The sequence below is a fragment of the Podarcis muralis genome, chromosome 1 (genome assembly GCF_964188315.1).
Source record: "Podarcis muralis chromosome 1, rPodMur119.hap1.1, whole genome shotgun sequence".
In the NCBI taxonomy this organism is placed as follows: Eukaryota; Metazoa; Chordata; class Lepidosauria; order Squamata; family Lacertidae; genus Podarcis; species Podarcis muralis.
The window spans coordinates 28704080-28724579 of NC_135655.1; the positions used below are offsets into that span (position 1 = coordinate 28704080).

Genomic DNA, 20500 nt, shown 5'->3' on the forward strand with positions numbered 1-20500 from the left:
TAAGAAGCTGCATCAGAACAGGTCATATTTTACCCAACTTACCTTCCCAGGAGAAAGAAGAATATGAATTTATAGTCATTGTGACGGCACAATTGCCTACATGGATTGACCAACCTACTCCCAGAGACAACATAATATCTTACTTACCCCTTGACCAGCTCAACTGCAATGAAATCATTTCCATCACCACTGTTGAAAAGGATGAAGCCATCAGCAGAGGTTGTCTTGAACTGGAAGAAGAGGTGCATGGAGGTGTAGGCCTGCAAAGTTGCCAAGCTCAAGTAGCTGCTCTTGGTCTTGAAGGTGACAGGGTCCGCAATGATGTTGCGCAGCCCAAAGCGGGCTTTCAGTTCACAGTAATCAATGTCACCATTCTTGCACAAGTCAATGTAGAGAAGGCCATTGAACATGAGGCTCTGGAGGTGGCCAATGAAGCTGGAGGGAATGACAGAGATGTAACGCTTCTCTGTCATGATCCCAGTCTCAATATTGTGGAATTCCAAGCGGGTGTGGTCACCAACCATAGTACCTGAGGATCAGAAAACAGTAAATAAAGCTGGAAAAAAAGTTCTGCGGCTAATAGGACTGGTAATATGAGGCCTGCCTCCAGGGTATTACTCTTGGTTAAGGTTTCTAATACAGTACTAATGACCATTTTCTGTTCTTGCCTCTGTACCTTCCCTTTTCCATACATGAAGCAGCCACCATCAGTTGCTTCAGGCATCTTGAAAAGATATATATTTTTTCTCCAGGCTTTCCCTAACACATAAGATCAGACCTGGCTTTATGTGTTTCAACTCCCTGAATTCGTGTTTAATGCGGTTTTTTATGCTTCCATGTGCTCTTATATTAATGCTTTATTAGTTTTATGAGGTATTTTTGCTTTAATGATATTATTTGTTTTGTACTGTACACCACTTAAGAGATTTTAAAGAAAACATTAGAAGCTTTATAAATACTTTTAAAGGGGAGGAAATAAGTTATAATGTAGTATGCATGTTACTGCTGCCAATGATCTCCTTTCCCTTTACTCTTGGTGGGGGAAAAGTTTTGCAAACTGGATGAAAGACCTGAGTACTGGGTTGCCTATTCCACACAACCCAAACAAGGTTGGAAATAAGTCTCCCAGGGCTTGTTATATAGATAACCTCAATGAAAGCCTGGGCAAGCTTAAAAGTGAAATGGAATCTCATCAGAGCTCCATATATCTATCACCAGCTGTAACTACCAGAACCAGAAAGCCACTATTTTTAATAAGCATAAAAAAATCAAGTTTACAAATTAAAATGTTTTGTGTGGTGAATGCCCCAATCTATAATGTGCTCCTGCATTTACATTAATCTCCACAAATATCCAACAATATTCCTTTAATCCTTTAGAAATGACATATTCTTAATGACAGCTCAGCCAATTCTTGAAATTTGCATCGGAAAAACCTGTGTATGTTTTGCCATCACAACCCACTATTTATTACTTGAGCTGAAGTGCTACACTGTATGCTGTGTGACGTTATCATGCTTTTAAAAACAGCATACCTTAACTCCCAATAATATATAGTAATAATATAAGCCCATGGCATTGCATGGGAAGGCTAATACCTGTGTTCCACAGGAAAGTCTAGCATCACTTAGTTCCTTCCTGGTTCTTATTACAGTGGTACCTTGGGTTAAGTACTTAATTTGTTCCGGAGGTCCGTTCTTAACCTGAAACTGTTCTTAACCTGAAGCACCACTTTAGCTAATGGGGCCTCCTGCTGCCGCCAGAGCACGATTTCTGATCTCATCCTGAAGCAAAGTTCTTAACTCAAGGTACTATTTCTGGGTTAGCGGAGTCTGAAGCATCTGAAGCATCTGTAACCTGAAACGTCTGTAACCCAAGGTACTACTGTATTGTTGAACCAAGGTTTGGCTTAGTGTACCATCTGATCAAGGGCTCAAGGCTGAAAGCTTTTGCTCTGCTAAGTGTACCTGCTTTACAGATTGGGCTCATACTGGTCTGGTTCAGTTAGCTTGACCAGCGCAGAACTTGAATGGGTGGTTGGGTGTTTCTTTCTCTTTAAGGCATGTCTCCCAACTACAACTGAGAGACTGAACTCGGGACTGTAAAGGACATTTTTCAGCTGCCAAACTGTTGCTTGCTGGGCAAACATTGAGCTACTAAGAGATATGGAATACAAGACTTTGGGGAGTCAGTAAGCAAAGGGAAGATAAGGAATGGATTAGCAGCTGGTTGGTGGATTTTGGGAAAGTAGGGCTAGGCTCATATCTCCACACAGCTCCTTGGGCCAGCCACTACAATGCTGTTCAGGTGTTTAATCTGAATGAATGACGGGGTAAGCAGGACAGCGTGAAGCAAGCCTCATTCCCACTGATGTCTGGCATAACTGGCATTAATCTGAAGGAATTGGTTTTTTCAGGGACAGGAACCCAGAATGACGTTATGTGCAATTGAGGCAGCCCCCTTCAAGCACAGGCCAATCACATCTTTGGCCAGGGAGTGCATCATCATAAAGGGAGCAGGACTTGCCACATACATTCCTGCTGGTCCCTTCATGGGTTCAACCTGAATGCCTGAAAAGGGCTTACTTCTCAGCCCGCCTTACAGGTTTGTTGAGAGTATAAAATTTAGCCCATTTTTCTCCTTGGAGGAAGGGTGCAGGGCCAGCACATCCATTAGGTGGGGTGAGGGAATTGCCTCAGGCAGCAGAAGCCCCTAAGGCAGCACTCTGGCAGATACCTTGCCTGCCCTGCCACCTCCACCACTGCCCAAAGCTGTGTGAAGTCTTGCACAATTTCAGTGTGATCTCACTTGAAATTGGGAGGCAGAGGCAGCAGGGCGGCACATCCTGTTTTTGTTTCAGGAGGCAAAATAGGATGTGCAGCCCTTGGAAGGGTGGGATATGAATGAATGGTCTTCCATGTTACAGACTTATCCAAAGACCCGTCTAACATTTTGGAACATGCCATGCTCCACGCTGGAGTGAAGGACAGGGATCAAGAGTTCCCTGGGACTGCCTCCTCCCTACAAAACTCAGCCTAACTTAAAGTAACTTACAGTGGTGCCCCGCAAGATGAATGCCTCGCAAGACAAAAAACTCGCTAGACGAAAGGGTTTTCCTTTTTCGAGCTGCTTCGCAAGACGAATTTCCCTATGGGCTTGTTTCGCAAGAAGATAAAAATTCTGGGTTTGAATTTCTGTGTGGTGGGTGGCTGGGGGAACAGTTGGGGAGGGGTTTGCAAGAATCTGGAAGCTTGTGTGTGTTTTTTTCTGCATTTTTATGATTTTCTGTGACCATTGGGCCACTCTGCTGTTTTTTTAAAAAAAAATCTGGGTTTGAATTTTGAAATGCTCTTTACAGTATGTGTGACTTTAAAGAGCACTTAATAAACTCTTGTTGTACCAAATTTGGCTTTGTTTGGACTTTTTTTGACCATAGGAACACATTAATTGATTTTCAATGCATTCCTATGGGAAACCGTGCTTCGCAAGACACAAAATTTGCTAGACGAAAAAACTCGCGGAACGAATTAATTTCGTCTTGCGAGGCACCACTGTATTGCTGTATAGCAGGGGTGTCCAACAGGTCGATCAATATCTACTGATCAATAGTGGGGGTCCGTGGTAGATCGTGGTCACTTGGGGGACCCTGACCACCACCACCCCAAAAACAACTTTGGCTCCCTAAAAAAAAAAGCTCAACAGCTTTACAACTTTGGTCAATCTCATGGGTAGATCATTGCCAGTTTTTTTTTATAGTGGGTGTGGATTGCAGTGTCTTGAAAGTTGGACATGCCTCTGCTGTATAGAATCAGATCTTACAGATGCAAACAATTCAAAAATACTTTGGAAATAAATTGCCCTGCTTCCCAGTCTGAGGATTGTCAATTAAATTATCAAGGGCAAGGGGATGAAGAGAGGGAGGGAGGGAGGAAAGAAATGTGATGACAAAGTCATAAGAATGATAATGTGCTCAAGAGTCATCCTGCTGCTTTTCGCAAGCAGAAATAGCTTTACCCTACTGTCTGGTGTTATTTTGGTTATCATTTGGTCCTGCTCAGTGATGTGGCAGGGGGCAAGGGAGAAGAAAGCAAATGGATAACGCAGCCTCATTAACTTCAGATGGCAAATTACCTCTCAGTTTGGGCATAGCATGTCTCTATGCTGGTCTTTAATTATTTGCTTCTAGAAAAGCTCTAATTAAATTACTTCAACAGTATTCACACAAACACACACACTCACAAAACTATACGGCTTCATTGTTGGATGCTAGAGCAGAGCCAAAATTTCACAGGATAATCCCACCCCCCAATAATATTTCCCCCCCCCCCACTCCCCTAGCAAAATATTATCCACACTGTTCTGCAAGGGGGAAATTTGTTTGTTTGTTTGTTTGTTTGTTTGTTTGTTTGTATTTCTTACTTACCATTCACCCAGAGCAGGTCACAACAAATTTTAGGAAACCATTTTGACACTGCTTTGTTACATATGCATATCTGTTTATTTATCATTATGCAGATGCCCTCCATGGCTATGTCATGTAGATGTTTATTTATATCCTCACTTGCATGAATAATAACTTATATATTTCAATATGTAAGATTAATTTAAAGTGGTTTAGGATTCCACATTTGCGTTCATAAAGCTAACAATTATGGACTCTAAATTCCATGCACACATTCCCCCCCCCCCCCAGCAAGCATGGCTGTGCAAGGCAGTGTGTGCCATCAAGCGGCTGTGCCTCAGAACTGCACCCTACTTAGCACTGATACTTTTCCAACATAGAGGTAGAAGACTGCCATCCTAAACAGGTGCACAGGATCATCTTATGTAAAGCCAGTAATTTACGTTTCTACTAGATATTCCTGCAAAAATTCAATACTTTGAAATGATAGGATGGCTATTTATATTCCATATTTCTCTCTCCTGCTCCATTTCACTCTAAACTCTCTTCTTCACAAATTTTAAGTCTGCCACTAGGCTAATAAGATGCACACTTACAAACTTGGATTTTGGCTGCTTTATGTTTCAAATCTTTTCTGGATGACAGGAAAACATTCTATGGGGCACAATCCAATAGTTACAGAATTCTGAGCCTCCTTCCTGACTTCAGAACAGTTACAAAAGATAATAGGGCATGTCTGGGATGTCAGAACTACAAATGAATTAAGAGGTGCAGTAGTAGGAAACCACCACTGGCTGCATTGTAACCCCTCTGATGGGTGGGGTACAAATAATGAATTATCATCATCATCATCATCCCTAACAAGGAAGTATGACAAACATAAGCACAGAAGCATGGTACCCTTTCCTGTTGCCCCCACTGTTGTTAAATGGGATTAGTCTGAGTCTTTGCCCTTGGTTCAGATGTTTACCGAAGCTGATTACCTTGTTCACTATGGTGGAGAAGTGAGCATCTCTGTCACCAAGCTAATAAAGTGTATGTGACTCAGATGTTCCACGTGCCTCTTTTCATGGAAGCTACTTGTATAATTTGGGGTTCCTATGCTTCACATTACACTGTGAGCATAGTGTTAGGGACATTGGCATTGACTATTCCACCTGGGAACAGGATTACTGGGTCCAAGCTTTGTCCTAATTATTGGGGAAACAGGTAGTATTAAGGGTAAGGCATGGCCAAAGGTGCGAAGTGACAGAACTGTTATGTAACTTAGGTCTTCTCAATCAAAACGAGAAACCCATGATGAATCACACACTCACCTTCGGCAACATCATCATCCACTGTCAGCTTGAGACTCTTTCCCCGACGTACCACACGGACTGTGTGCCATTCATTGTCATTGAGTTTCTGCCCAGCATAAAGCGTCTCAGGTCCTTTACCTGGGGACAGTGGCAAGTAGAAGCAAATTTTAGGCCACATCTGTTGCACAGTAAAAGCCTGCCTGGTTGGAAAAGTCACTGAAATCATCTTGGTGTGATGATGGTGCAAAAGCTAATTTGTTAAAAGGTGGTACAAATTACATTTGCATGCCTTGCCCACTTAAAGCTGAATGGGGATTATTATTCCCTTCTCTCTAAGATATTCCTTACCTATCTCAGCCCCACATAGTTTCAGAGGAAGACTAAATGTTCCCTCTTACTTTACATCAGCAAACTTCACTGTAGTGCTAAAGGATCATAAAACCAGTGGATAAGTCAGTAAGAAACTGAAATGACAATGCTTCTGCTTTGAGGGGAGGGGAGAAGGAACCTATTCCCCATGGAAAGTAAGCAACTCTTCTATTTTTCCCAGTGATCATACACACCAGGCTGAGTTCTGCAAACACATCTCCAGACGAGGTCAAGCATAAATGAGCCCCCAGCCATCCCAACATTACCCTTACACTGAACAGCCTGGATACAGATATTACCATCTCCATAATAATGAGTCCAAACTCCTCCTTTTCCTTTGTTAATTGGGACTTTTTAGGTGCTTTCCTTTCTGTGTAATGAAGTACCAAGCATAGATCCTCGGGTAGACAATGCTCCTGAAGGAAAGCCAGGCTTGCAATTCTTTCTGGCTCTCCTTTCTCAATAAATGCTTATTGCTTGCAAATGGAAGTCCTTGTCGAACGGAGACCAGGGAATCACTTGTGGTTCAAGGGGTGCATCAAACACCCCAGACCACAGATATAAATGAGGCACATAATGCTCAAGCAGCATCAATAGAAGTTAAAAGGCTAAGCTACAAGTAAGCTAGCAGAAGGTCTGGTTCTAATGGAAAGCTGAATCAGGACTTAGCAGTAAATTGTGTGTTAAAGGTGGCTTCGAGTGAGATGTCATCTCTGTCCAAGAAGTGATCAAGGATAGCAGACTGAACATAGCTTTACTGGCACACAAACACCAAGAAGTGGCTCTAGATAGATGGTTTCTTGGCACGGTGCCTAGATTTGAATGCTCAAAGTGGAAGACTCCCATTTATAGAAATATATTTGGAATTAATTGTGTCGTTCATGTAGTAAATGCATTAGTCCTGGATCTACTTCAGTGGTTAATTGGGCAAGTTAGGATAAGGGTAAACAGCATCCTGCCAAGAATGAAAATCCATCCTGCCATCACTGAAAAAGGCAGCAGATCTGGCTTGGGCATTTTAAGGGCAAAGAAATTCAAATTTTCTCCTTCATTTTTCATTTGAAAAAGCAGATATTTAGCAAATGTGTTTTGAAAGAAGGCCCCTTGGGACGAAAGGTGTGAGAATTCAAGCCATACAAGCAAGAAAACAAACAAAGCAAAATATTTGAAGTCAGTGGAATCAATTGGGATGAATGCAAGCAGAGTTTAGTTGTCTCTATTATGAAAGGACATACAAGATTTGTAATTGGTTTCAGCATACAGGACTCCTTACATAATTGCAACAACCTGGCAAGTGCATTGGGGATGCTTCCCTACATGCCATGTAGGGGATTAATAACACCCAGGGCACAGCTGTGGGTGAAAAACAGGCCAAAACGTTTATTGACTATAGTGTGGAAAGCAGGGTTGGCATGGCATTGGGCCAGGATCCACTAGTCCCCTACAATATTCAATCTGAAGCCCATTACATCATCCCAGCACTCCTGCTGGAGAATCCCATGGGAGCTGACCAGCATATAAGGACCATGGTCTATATTATGCTCCTGGAATCCCGCTGATAACCTGACATGAGTGGCATCAGGCCCAGCTCACCTCAGCTTGGACTGAGAACTGGTTTACTTGAGGGTCCCCTTTATGTTTAGATCCTACCCAATGACATTTCTGCCACAAGAGCGGGTGAGCTGTCAAAAGCTCGCTACTGGCCACTCCTATCACTGCAACCAGTCTAGCACTCTGAAGCACAGATCTTCTAGCCACATGCCATTGCGTGCCTCTGAGAGGTGAACCCCCTCAAAGCAGAAGTTCAAGCGGTTTTGCCGTTATTGATGGGTGGCTAATCCTGAGACCACCCTACGTTGCCACAAAGCCTATTAATTTGCTGCCCAGGTGCCTATATGTGGTCTCCACTCTTGAGGTCTCTGCAGCCATGCTAACCACCACAGGGACATGTTGGAAACATCACTTTCAGGCTGGTGAGAACTAGTGATGGTGGATCTGAATGGCCCTTTTAAAGATCCTGCTGGCCCCCATGAGAGGAGGAAGCCCACTAAGATCCCAGGCAGGGCAATCAACTACCAGTCATGGCAGCATCCAGGCCACCCCACAATCTGGCTCCCACTTTCATCCTTTGCCGGGCCACTGTTAGATGTGATACTTTGGAAACCACGCTCCTTCTCGGTATTCCATATAAAATACATTCGTAATGCAGCTGGGGCCAAATTTTTACATTGGTGGCAGCTAGCAAAAAAGGAGAATGATGTGGAGATTTTACAACCATTCTTCCGTGTTCAGCCAGCTCTGCTTTTCTGGTTGGAAACAAAACTGTGTGACTTCTTTGACTTTGATAAGCAACGGCAGGCTGACATTCAGCGGATAAATAAATAAATAGCACATTGGCACCTAGTTGCACCTTTGCACATGTCCACATGACTCCAGGTTCTTTCTTTCAGCAATCCCATGCTTTAGGATCAGGGGTTTTGCTCTCTAAAGATACTGGGGGAAATGCATTCACAAACAACAGAAATTCAAAACTAATAGCCCTGGGGTGAGGGAGAAGAGAGAAAGGATTATTCTGCCTTCAAAGGCTTTCTGGCTGTTTGTGGAATATTATTTGCAAAGAGCTGATTTTAAATCATTTTAGATTTATCTGTCACTACTTTCTTCTTTATCACCAGGCTTTGTTGTTCTCTTTTGTTTTAGTGGCTGTTGTTTTTGCTCTCTGGAAGACATCTGCAGCGGGTGGAGGGGGGGATAGAGCTGTTTTTCATCTGTGATCACCTGCTGTAAGTTCCTGCTCAACATCACCTTTCTCAGCATTACATCACAACTGTTTCCACGGAAACAAAGTCTAACAGAAGAAGCAGAAGAAGAAGAGGCTGGAGTAGCCAGCCCAGGTGGACTGTCAAAATGAAATAAAAGTAAGAAACACCTTGCAGCCTTTTCCCCACTCATAGATAGTTGGCATTAAATAATGAGGGGGGGGGGGAATAGTGCGCGTTGCCCTAGAAGGAAGCTGAACTCCTGGAGACACTTTCTATTTTTAAATGTTTTTGATGAGATGGCAGCTGGTCGTTAGGCTCCCCCCCCCTTTTTTTTTTCTTTTTGGTTGCTCATTACTTAATTTTTATGAGTGAGTGCAAATAAGAGGCAGGAAGATTAGCATATAGCAGAAAGCAGAATAATGAGAATTGTGCTTTAGCCATAGATTAACGACGAAGGTGTTAGAGTGAGGGTTGGAACTGCTACTGATGTCAGGGGAGCTTTCAGCTTTGGGAACGTTATATGTCCTTTGGGGTGGCCTCCAAGATTCCTGCCCTGGATTCTGCCCAGCCAGATAAGGGAAAGACAGCAGGCCTGTTGGTTGTTCTTAGCAAAGGTAACTATTGAATGTAATCCCACCAAAGCATGTCTCTGGATGCTTCCACATGGCCTGTGTATACAGCATTCATCCTGATTTATTTTGCAGGGAGGATAGAGAAGGTTGGCATTTTAATGAGTATTCACTCTGATTTGTTTGCAGTGATTGTCAATGACATTGCATTTAAGTAAGTGCTATCCTACTCTTTCCACCGCATTTTCCTGCCACTTTCCTTATCTCAAAAAAGTCCACTCTTGGGGAAATGGGCTTTGTTGCACATCGGAAAACTTGGTGTGTGGGTTTGGTTAACAAAGAGCTACCCTGGAAGCAAGAAGAAGAAGAGCATGTACCATAGTGGCAGTGTTCCAAGGGACAGGTGAAAAAGAAAATAAGACCAAAAGGAAGTATAAATTACCCCCAAAGATAATGATCTTAGGGGCACATTTGTGTGCCAGACAGAAAACTCCCAGTCACACAATTGGATGTGCCATTCTATCCATTTGTGTGCCAAGCAATTGAAATGGAATGAGCTTTAAAAAAAATGGTAAGGTTGAAATCAGTCATCTTACCAACAAGTTTTAAGATTCATTGGCCTCTTTGGTTTAAATGTTTGGGGGCAAAGAAAGCATCCTGATGTGGGTCTCCTAACGCTGTGCATGAGTGTCTACATGCACACCCATGTATTCATGTGCAAATATCACTGTCTATTGTGCCTGCCTACTCTACCATAAATGTTAATGAAGTAGTCTATGGGACTGAATATAAACATCGAAAAGGCAGTTCCTCGAGGAGCATTGAAATGAAAAGAAGAAACAAATAACTTGCAGTACGTTGTCACCAGCCAAACTAACATAAATACATACACATGCACACACATACAGGGTTTTGCTCATACGCAGGTTCTAGAGATTCCTTACCACCAGAGTTCTTGCAGCCAAAGGAAGAGCACAGAGGGGGCCTCAAATGGCTTTCCTTAGCCTTGCTCTTATTTTCCTTACCTGTGTGCTGTCTTGCTGTCCTTCCTTGGAGGAGTCATTCCCATTTAATATAACTGCTAGTACTTACCATGCTATCCTGTTACAGTGAGACTGAAATACTATACCTCAGAAGTGTTGCTGGACTCCCATCAGACCCAACAAGCATCATCAATGGTCTGGGGTGATGGGAGCTGTCGTCCAGAAACTTCTGGTTACATGCAGAAGGCACCAGGTTCAATCCCCAGCATTTCCAGGTATGGCTGGGAGAGAACCCTGCCTGAAATCCTGGAGAGGAGCTGTCAGTCAGTGTAGACAATACTGACCTAGATGGCCTGACTCTGTATAAAACATCTTCATTCGTTCCTATGAACATAACTATGCTCCACGGATGACAGTGGTATTTACAGACATATAGAAAATATTATGGAATCAGTTGTAAGGAGGGAACATTGGACTGTGACAAATGCCATATCTCTAAGACACCGTTGGTAAGCACCTGAAGCTGAGTTGATAGTGGATTCCCACAGCCTAAGTGGTCAAAATTTCACTTTCTGTTGTGGTGGTAGGTACAGAATCATAGAACTGTAGCTTTGGAAAGGACCACAAGGGTCCTCTAGTCCAACCACCTGCAATGCAGGAATCTTTTTGCCCAAATGGGCCTTAACCTCAGGCCCTAAGATTAAGAGTCTCATGCTCCACCGATTCCCTAATCTTCAGAATGTATTCATTCAGGTTGCAGCTTTTCAAAATCAATCATTCATTCTCTCATTCAGGTCTTGAATGGTCAGGACCCAAATCTGCATTGCCACCCACAAAACCAGACTGTGGCCTGGTTTGCACACCACACTAAGCCAAACAATAGTTTAGCATGAACACATGAGTTTACAGGCTCCCAGGGAGGAGATTGTGGGTGCTTTGCTCATACAACCAAGGTTTGTTCTTGGTGTATGGCTTGTAGTTAGTTTGGAGAGGGATAATCCATGGGCCTAGGTTTGAATGACATACTAAGCCAAACTATGGTTTGGCTTCATATAATGCAGCAGCAAAATGACAATGGAAGAGTGAAGCAGCTCCAACCCCCTGCATGCTCATATGTCCATGCTAAGCCATAGTTTTGCTTAATGTGATGCACAAAGCAGTCTACTATAAGCAGTGCTGTTTTTCTAGAAAAAGAGATCCTGGAACTCATCATGAACACCTCCCTCGTTCTCTTAGAATGCCAATGGTGCCCGCCTGAAGGGTGCCGGAACTGAGTTCTTGTGAGTTTCCGCTGAAAAAAGCCCTGACTATAAGGTAAAAAAATAATGATAATCCACCGGATCGTGGGTAGAACAGTTGTATGAATCTACCCTTATTTTTCCCATAGGTACTGCTTCCACTGTTGCAACTTATTTAATAGTCTCTTTCAATAGCGAAGGGAAAGCACATCAAACATTTTAAGCTGCCAGTCCTTAGGGTACAGAATATGTTTTGTTTCTAGAAATTCAACTGAAAGCTCCCTCAGAGATTTAATAATGAAAAATGGAATGGAAACGATTTCCTAAATTACATCTGTGAACAGTAAAGAGTCTATTTAATTGTATGTTTTATAAGCATATGACTTTTAACAGTGTCACGTCCACACCATAATACTTGTTATGGTATTAAATGTTCCAAGTTTGTAAAATTTATTTTAAAAATTGCCCAGATGTTTGCTCCAGAGAAGCAGCCCCCTAAGTGTATTCTTGTACAAATCATCAAGTATTAAGAACCATCAAATCAGGCTTGATGGGGGGGGGGGGGAATGTCACGCTCTGATAACAGCTCAAATGGAGGCCAAGAGGTTTGCGGACAGGTGGATGTAATTTCGGAGTCTCGTAGCAACTCCCAGTCTTCTGTAGAGACAATTACTGCCAAGATCACAGCATACATTGGATCTAAATTCTACCTGTCCCTTCCCTCCATCTTAAGCCACTGTCAATAACTCTTTCTGGCACATGACAAATGACATGACTTAACCCAGGTAGACATTAGCAATTCAGAGGATATCACACCATTGCACACTGTAGGTGACACAAAGCAGATGGCTTTGTTTTATAGAAAGGGCACCCTGTAACCAAAAGAGAAAGAAAAATGCCTGATACATTGCTGAATGCATTTCTAAGTACCCAGAAGAAATGAAAGTACCATATGCAAGTGCATTTAAGTGGGTAGCCTCTGAGATTGGCCAAAAGGCTAAGGAAACTAGAGCTATGAATTTTTTTAAAAAAACACAACACCTGCATTTTTTTTTTACCATGAATTAACAAAAAAAGAAGTTGCTTTTGGAAATCATCACAAGGGAAAGGACATTTTGGTGAAATAATCCTGAGTGCAGCATGGAGTATGCAATGCCTACCTTACTTTAGAAGTAGTCCAGGGATGTTTGTGAATGTTCTTTCTTAAATTCTACAAATCATCTCTCCCTTGGTTTGTACACTGCAGCCTTCCCAGGTGCCACACTTCAGTCAAAGCCCAGGGGAAGGCATCACAAGGTAACTCTTTCTCATATCGGAAGGCTTTTTCATATCGGAAGCATAGGCAGCTAGGGAGGCACTAATGTGCTGGAGAAATTTTTAGTGGGAATAAAAACACACATATACCACCCATGGCCGCCACGCAATGATAAAGTAGGCTCAAAACCTCACACTCAACAAATCTCTAAAGAAATTCTTGAGTGCACCAAGATTGATGCTGGGGGGGAAATGCAAGACTGTTTTGCAGGGTACAAAAACTTCATTGAGAAATTCAAGGATCGATTTCTGGAGAGCTCTAAGTAAAACATTAGAAGAGTAGCACAAGGAAGCACAACAAAATATAACTGCCAAGCAGAACTACTGCTTCATCATCTAGGCCATGGGTAGTCAAACTAAGGCCTGGGGGCCAGATCCAGCCCAATAGCCTTCTCAATCCGGCCCACGGATGGTCCAGGATTCAGCGTGTTTTTACATGAGTAGAATGTCTCCTTTTATTTAAAATGCATCTCTGGGTTATTTGTGGGGCATAGGAATCCATTCATTTTCCAAAAAATATATAGTCCGGCCCCCCACAAGGTCTGAGGGACAGTGGACCGGCCCACTGCGGAAAAAGTTTGCTGACCCCTGATCTAGGCCATCAATTAGCCCTGACAGCTAGAACCACCAGCCACTCATGACATGTTATTATTTATTGCTACTGCTCTCTTGCTGCTATATTATTGTTTCAAACCTTGCTGCTAACTTTTATGCTGTTTTCACAGACACACACACCCCTACCTTACACCTGACATCAATACACATTGGCCCCACTCCAGTATCCCCATGAATACAAATTATGGCACCCTCTACTCCCAACCAGTTCTCTTATTAAGTGGAAAGGTCTTAAGGGAGCGTCTGCATGTAACTTGATGAATGCGTTTAGAAGCTTATTCACAATCAGGAATCCTAACAACAAAGATTTTCTGATCACACAAAAGCTTCTAAGTGCAGTCCCTTTACACATTCCCTCTCAATATGGGAATGTTGGCATGGGGCATCCTGCTCACATTTTCAATCCATTATTCAGGCATAAAGACAGGACATGACTATGGACTGATCCCTTAGAGCCGTCTGCACAGAGTGGCTGCTGAAGTTGTGCTGCTTCCTGTTCCTTGTTACTGCCCTATTGCCTGTTTGTGCTTTGATCACCGAAACCCAGTTTTGTTCTTAATACACCATGTGCTTTGCAACATTATGCATTAACTATTGTGTGGTTGCAGATGATTCCTGATCCAAGTCCATGTTGCTAAATGGGGGGAACTTAAAATGTTTCCTAAGCTTGGAAGAGGACCACAACCCTGCTAACAAAATGGCAAATAAAGGCACTGGCAGCATTTTGTGCCAGAAAGCAGTTATTTGGTAAACAGAACAGTAACATGGCTAGGCGAGGGTGGTGGAGGAAAACAATACGATTCATTCACCATTTCCTGTCTTTAATCTTAGGAAATATCCCCAAGGGCTCAATCTCTCTTAAACAGTGATACATCATGACATATTTTACACTGCCAGCTACAGCCTTGCATAGTGGATAATATGCGGTGCCTGCCAGTATTGCCTTAGTGGATGTGTTTACAAAAGTGATTTCCCTAGGGAGTCAAGCGTAGAGGGGGGAAACTCGGTCTGTTCTATCTTATTACATATCAATTGACACTGTCTATTGCGGGCTCTGGATCCTATAATGTAATATGGGAGCAAAGGCCTAGCTCAAGCCGCAAGAAAGCACACACCATGGTGTTTATGTAACATCATTCAAGTAAGATTCTTCACAGAACTTGGCAAGAGCAGGTGGAATTATTACAAGCCCCAGATCACAGAAGCAGTGGGGAGAAATGCCAAAAGTTAAAACAGTATAGTTTAGAATGAGCGTTTGGCACAGCTGAAAATAGGTCTGTTGCCTCTGTGCGTGTGCATGTGCATATGTGTGCATGCATGCATGTTCTAAGAATCATAGTGTTGTCATTCTTTGGAATAGCTTTACATCTGCTGTTATTGTACTTTAGCCATAGACCCATAAAATTACACACACACACACACACACACACACACACACACACACACACATCCCTAAGTCATTGAGCATGTTTTTAGGAGAGCTATAAGGTGCCAGGAACATTAATTGTGCTCTAATTTATTATCCCATCTCCTCCTGCTGCTCCTGGCTACTGCTTTGTTAATTTCCCTTCCTATCCCTTCTTTAATAAGCTTTCCCTATTAATGTGTTAAGAGGGAGTTTAAAAAAATATATATATTCTCTTTACTGCATCCTGGTGCCTGACTGCTATGCCAAGGAGGAGCTTCCTATATATTTGATTAATATTTTACAAATAAAAGCCACAGCTGCCAATAATAGGAGCATAGCTTCTGCCAAGATGTTACCTAAGCACAGAGATCAAATATCCTTGCAATAGTAATACAAGGAGACATTGCATGTGGTATAAAAATCAGAGGCTCCAGCCATGTATATTCAAGGATCTTAAAACTATTTCCCATGTTGCAAATCAGAAGGTTCCCAGGACAATCCCTATACCCATCACATAGATTTGGTTGTGTGGCATTTCCCCTTTGGTGCTGTAAGGTGTGGTGAGGCCCACCAGGTCTTCTCATTTGGTCTGCCAAGCCGCCTTGGCCAAACCAAGCCCACCTGTTGTCAGATGTGGGACAGGTAAAGAATTAGCTAATTTAGGGAGGCTTGCTTAGCTCTGTGCGCAAAATTCTGCAAGTCCCACCAACCAACTGATTGTGACATCAGTCCATTATGCTGCCAGGTTACTGAGTGGTGGGCTTCAGAAATGGTGCTACATCAGGCAACTTCACACCATTTCCCAGATTGGGAAAGCAGCAGAGGTGGGAGAGAGGGAAATGGATTGATGGACTCCAAGGACCTTTGGGAAGAAAATGAAAATTATTGACGCAGCTTGGCAGGAAAGAACAGCACACTTCTATCCCATTGCTTGAATCATATCAGGTGAATGAAATTTACGGCCCATCCAAAATTCTATTTGTCCCATGATTTCTCATCAGGGGTCTGAGAAGTTGTTGTGGTTGTGGTTGTTTTGTCCCACTGCTTTCCCCTGGAAAACCCAGAGTTTATTGTTGAATCAGAAGAAACGTCAATCTGCAGAAAACCTGACTGACATTTGTTCCAAATCAGCAGTCAGCCACAGGTTTCCTGGAAAAAGTTTTGGGACAAAAGGCAAAAATAAATAAGTAAATCCTCTCAGACTCCTGACTAGGAATCATGGAACAAACAGAAGTGTGGATGGGCTCTTAGTGTAGTAGATGGGGGAGGGCTGTGGTTATTCTACCACACATCCAACTTGTGGGTCACCATGCCATCACAAACTTCCCCTGTGTGGAGTAGAGCAAGTGCAGCTCCTATGTGAGCACGTCATGGTATAATGAATTAACTAGTCCCCTGTAGATTCTATGTGTGTGGTTCTTCACACATTCTGCTAAATATTTTGCATAAGGGACAGATCTGGCAAAGCCCACTTTCTCTGATCTCATTCTCTGCTACATGGAATGGGGCTCTTCCCTGTCTAAAAGGCAGAAGAGAAGGTTGGGAGTGTGGAAAGTTAGGTAAGGGTGGGACTATGAGTTTGTGGTTTGTTTTCTGCAAGTATTTAGTACGTTAACAGTGTGATTCTATGCATGTTGACTCAGAAATAAGCTGCACCGAGTCCAATAGGGCTTACTCCCAGGTATGTGCGCAAACAAAACTTTTGTTTTAATAGCAACCAGTCACACACCTATAATAATGTAGTTGAAGGGAAAAAGAAGCACAGAATAATAGATAATCTGCTAAGGGCACTGAGCACGAAAGGTCCTACCCCTCTCTTTGAGAAGGAGAACTCTGGCCTTTTGATTCGTGACTCTGAAAATACTGCCTTGTTTTCTCTAAAGAGAACATATTGACTGGAAGCAGGCTGAGCATGGAGTTCTGAGAAATTAGAAATGTATTTCCAGAAGGAGGGAGCTTTCAGCTTTTTAATAACTGTAGCTCTGCTGTGAGCTCATCAAGACATTAGCTTCCCACATTCTGAGTTAGGCACTGCAGTTCTCAGGCAAGAGCACAAAAGTGCTCAAGGGGAAAACAGGCACCAGGGGAGTCCTTTATTCAGGATGGCTAAGTTGCCTGCTCCAGGATATGGTCATTTCCATGACAGCTGCACACATACAGCTGTCGGTGCCAACTCTTAGAGCAATTTTTGGACCAGCAGGAGGTTGAGGATCTGTTTATTTGCTAATGGGCTGGTCAGATTTTTGCTTTGTTTATTATTTTAGTACTGTTAATGTTGTTCGCTAGAATTATGCATTTGGTATGTTTCCCCCCATGGATGTTTGTTATATGAACTATTAATACAGGGGATGCCTGGAAAGCTCAGTGGGTTGTAGCATGGTGCTGATAATGTCAAGGTTGCAGGTTCAATCCCTGTGTGGGACAACTGCATACAGTGGTACCTCGGGTTACATATGCTTCAGGTTACATATGCTTCAGGTTACAGACTCCGCTAACCCAGAAATAGTACCTCGGGTTAAGAACGTTGCTTCAGGATGAGAACAGAAATTGTGCTCTGGCGGCGCGGCAGTAGCAGAAAGGCCCCATTAGCTAAAGTGGTGCTTCAGGTTAAGAACAGTTTCAGGTTAAGAACGGATCTCCAGAACGAATTAAGTACTAAACCCCAGGTACCACTGTATTCCTGTATTGCAGGGGGTTGGACTAGACGATCCTCAGGATCCCTTCAAACTCTACAATTCTATGATTATATTATTTCCCCCAATGCTATTAGGTATGGTATTTTTTATTTTTGTTTTGTTTTTTGCTGAATGTTGGGTGACAAGCAACTAATTAATGGGTGAGTGAGTGAGTGAATGAATTTTCCCTTTGCATGGCCTTAACAGGTAAGGACCAAGCCAAACTGAAGCTTCAGGAATGTTGTGAAATGAACATGATGAACGTTCTTACATCAGAACTGGCAGCCCTTTATGAAGTCATAAAGTGACTCATTGCATCAGGGCTGGGCAGCTGCAGTCTACACACCATCCCTGAAGCTTTTCATCAGGGAGTAACCATTTCACAGAAATCCTAGCAGGTTGTAGCCCTAAGTTTTAATTTATATATTTTTTAACTGTTGCTATATCTGTATTGTCCCTGTTAAAAGGTAAAGGTAAAGGTACCCCTGCCCGTACGGGCCAGTCTTGCCAGACTCTAGGGTTGTGCGCTCATCTCACTCTATAGGCCAGGAGCCAGCGCTGTCCGCAGACACTTCCGGGTCACGTGGCCAGCGTGACAAGCTGCATCTGGCAAGCCAGCGCAGCACACGGAATGCAGTTTCCCTTCCCGCTGGTAAGCGGTCCCTATTTATCTACTTGCACCCGGGGGTGCTTACGAACTGCTAGGTTGGCAGTTATACCTAATTGCAAATTCAAATGTATCCCTATCATGTTTTATGACTTCCTATATATTATATGTGAGCTGGAACTGGTCTGTGACTGAAATAATAAATTCATTCATTCAGGTTGTAGCCTTCCAGGTTGTAGGAGGAAGAATTCCTTTAAAGTTGCAACTGTTTGTCCATATTGTGTTCTGCTTTGTTGATAAGATGTTTGGTTTTGGTTATAGTGATTGTTCTGACCACAAGGTTCAGCCCGGGGATCTGGTTGCTAAAGGAAAATGAAGCCAAGGGTCTTAAGGGAGAAAAAGGAAAGCTTAACAAGTTGGGGGTGGAGGAGGAAAATGCAACAGAACACTGTACTAGCCTTTGGACGGGGCGGGGGGGGGCACTGGAAACGAAAATGTGTATATGGGTAAAGCTGGTAGTTAGAGAAAGATTAGTTGAATACTTCATAAGTGGTTGTATTTGGGAGCACAGATGGCGTACCACAGAAGAAAAAAGCCAGAAGAAAGATGCAAATAGACCTGAAAGTTAAACAGAGAAATGAAAATTGGTAAGTAATTGGCTTGGTTAGGGAAGCAATCTAGTCTTATCTGGATGTTTTCCCTCTTGTTATTTTTATTAGCTCTTCAAACTGTTTTTAAAACAAATCTTTTTTAAAAAGAGCATTTTCAAAACCCATTATCTTGTTGCTCTACAAGAAGTTTAAGTAAAGATTGAGTTCATTCATTTGACTTTAAATGTACCTGTTTAATGGAAGCAGAAGGAGGATTGTATGTATGTATGTATGTATGTATGTATGTATGTATGTATGTATTATTTCTTTTTTATTCATTCATTCATTCATTCATTTTCCAGGTTTCTCCTGGTACAGGAGCCAAGGCAACTCACAGCCCAGGTAGGCTGATCGCCGAAGAATTGATGCTTTTGAATTATGGTGCTGGAGGAGACTCTTGAGAGTCCCATGGACTGCAAGAAGATCAAACCTCTCCATTCTGAAGGAAATCAGCCCTGAGTACTCACTGGAAGGACAGATCCTGAAGCTGAGTCTCAAATACTTTGGCCACCTCATGAGAAGAGAAGACTCCCTGGAAAAGACCCTGATTTTGGGAAAGATTGAGGGCACAAGGAGAAGGGGACGACAGAGGACAAGATGGTTGGATAGTGTTCTCGAAGCTACCAGCATGAGTTTGACCAAACTGCGGGAGGCTGTGGAAGACAGGAGTGCCTGGCGTGCTCTGGTCCATGGGGTCACAAAGAGTTGGACACGACTAAACGACTAAACAACAACAACAGCCTTTCAGATAGGCTGGACCCAAGCCATATTGGGTTTTGAAGGTCATAACTAGCCTTTGAAATGGTCCAGTAGCCAATGAAGCTGTTGTAGCAGGGCGTTTCTGTTCTTCATGTAACCTGCTCTAGTTAGCATTCTGGCTGCAACATCTTGGACCCATTTAAGTTTCTGAACTTTCCAAAGGCAGCCCGACACAGAGTGTTTGGCAGTGATCCAAATAGGATGTAGCTAAGTCATGTTTCACCGTGTCCAGATTGGACATCCCCAGGAATGGGTTCAGCTGGCACACCAGTTTTAAACGTGCAAACACATTCCTGACCAAAGCTGAAACCTGGGCATTTAGGCTCAGGGATGAATCCACACCCATACTGTGAACCTGAATCTTCAGTGAGCGTATAACTCCATCCAGCACATGTTGAATCCCTATCCCTTGGTTGACCTTTTTACTGACGAGGAGCACCTCCTCTGTCTTGTCTAGTTTACGCTTCAATTTGTTCACTTTCATCCAGACTATTACTGACACCAGCCTCTGGTTTAGCACCAGAACAGCTCCATCAGATTTAGATGGAAAGGAGAAAAAACTAGAGTTTGGTGTCATCCATATAGTGGTGGCACCAAAGCCCCAAACTCCAGACAACCTTTCCCAACAGTTTCATATACATGTTAGCTACCATGGGGAACAGGACAGAACCCTGAGGGACACCATATAGGCCAAAGGCCAGGGCATCCAATAGGAGTTCCCCAGAACCACATTAAAAACCTAACTGGAGAACAACTATTGCAGGAGAGTGCCCTGCTTCAGAATAGCAGCATGCTTTAAGAAAGCTGACAGACCAGTATACTGAATTGGATCACTGCAAGCTTCAGTGACG

General features: G+C 43.0%; 1 protein-coding gene across 19 annotated transcripts in view; it reads right to left on the reverse strand.

The window, feature by feature from the left end:
* The window catches only part of NRXN3 (neurexin 3), a 1192693-nt gene that overhangs the window by 653482 nt on the left and 518711 nt on the right, over positions 1–20500 (reverse strand). For all 19 annotated transcript variants that reach the window (XM_077925136.1, XM_077925127.1, XM_077925120.1 and 16 more), the window contains 2 exons: positions 5719–5838; positions 148–529 (listed from right to left, as the gene is read on the reverse strand). In XM_077925136.1, the coding sequence (XP_077781262.1) occupies positions 148–529; positions 5719–5838 (502 nt within the window). The remainder of the gene's footprint in view (positions 1–147; positions 530–5718; positions 5839–20500) is intronic.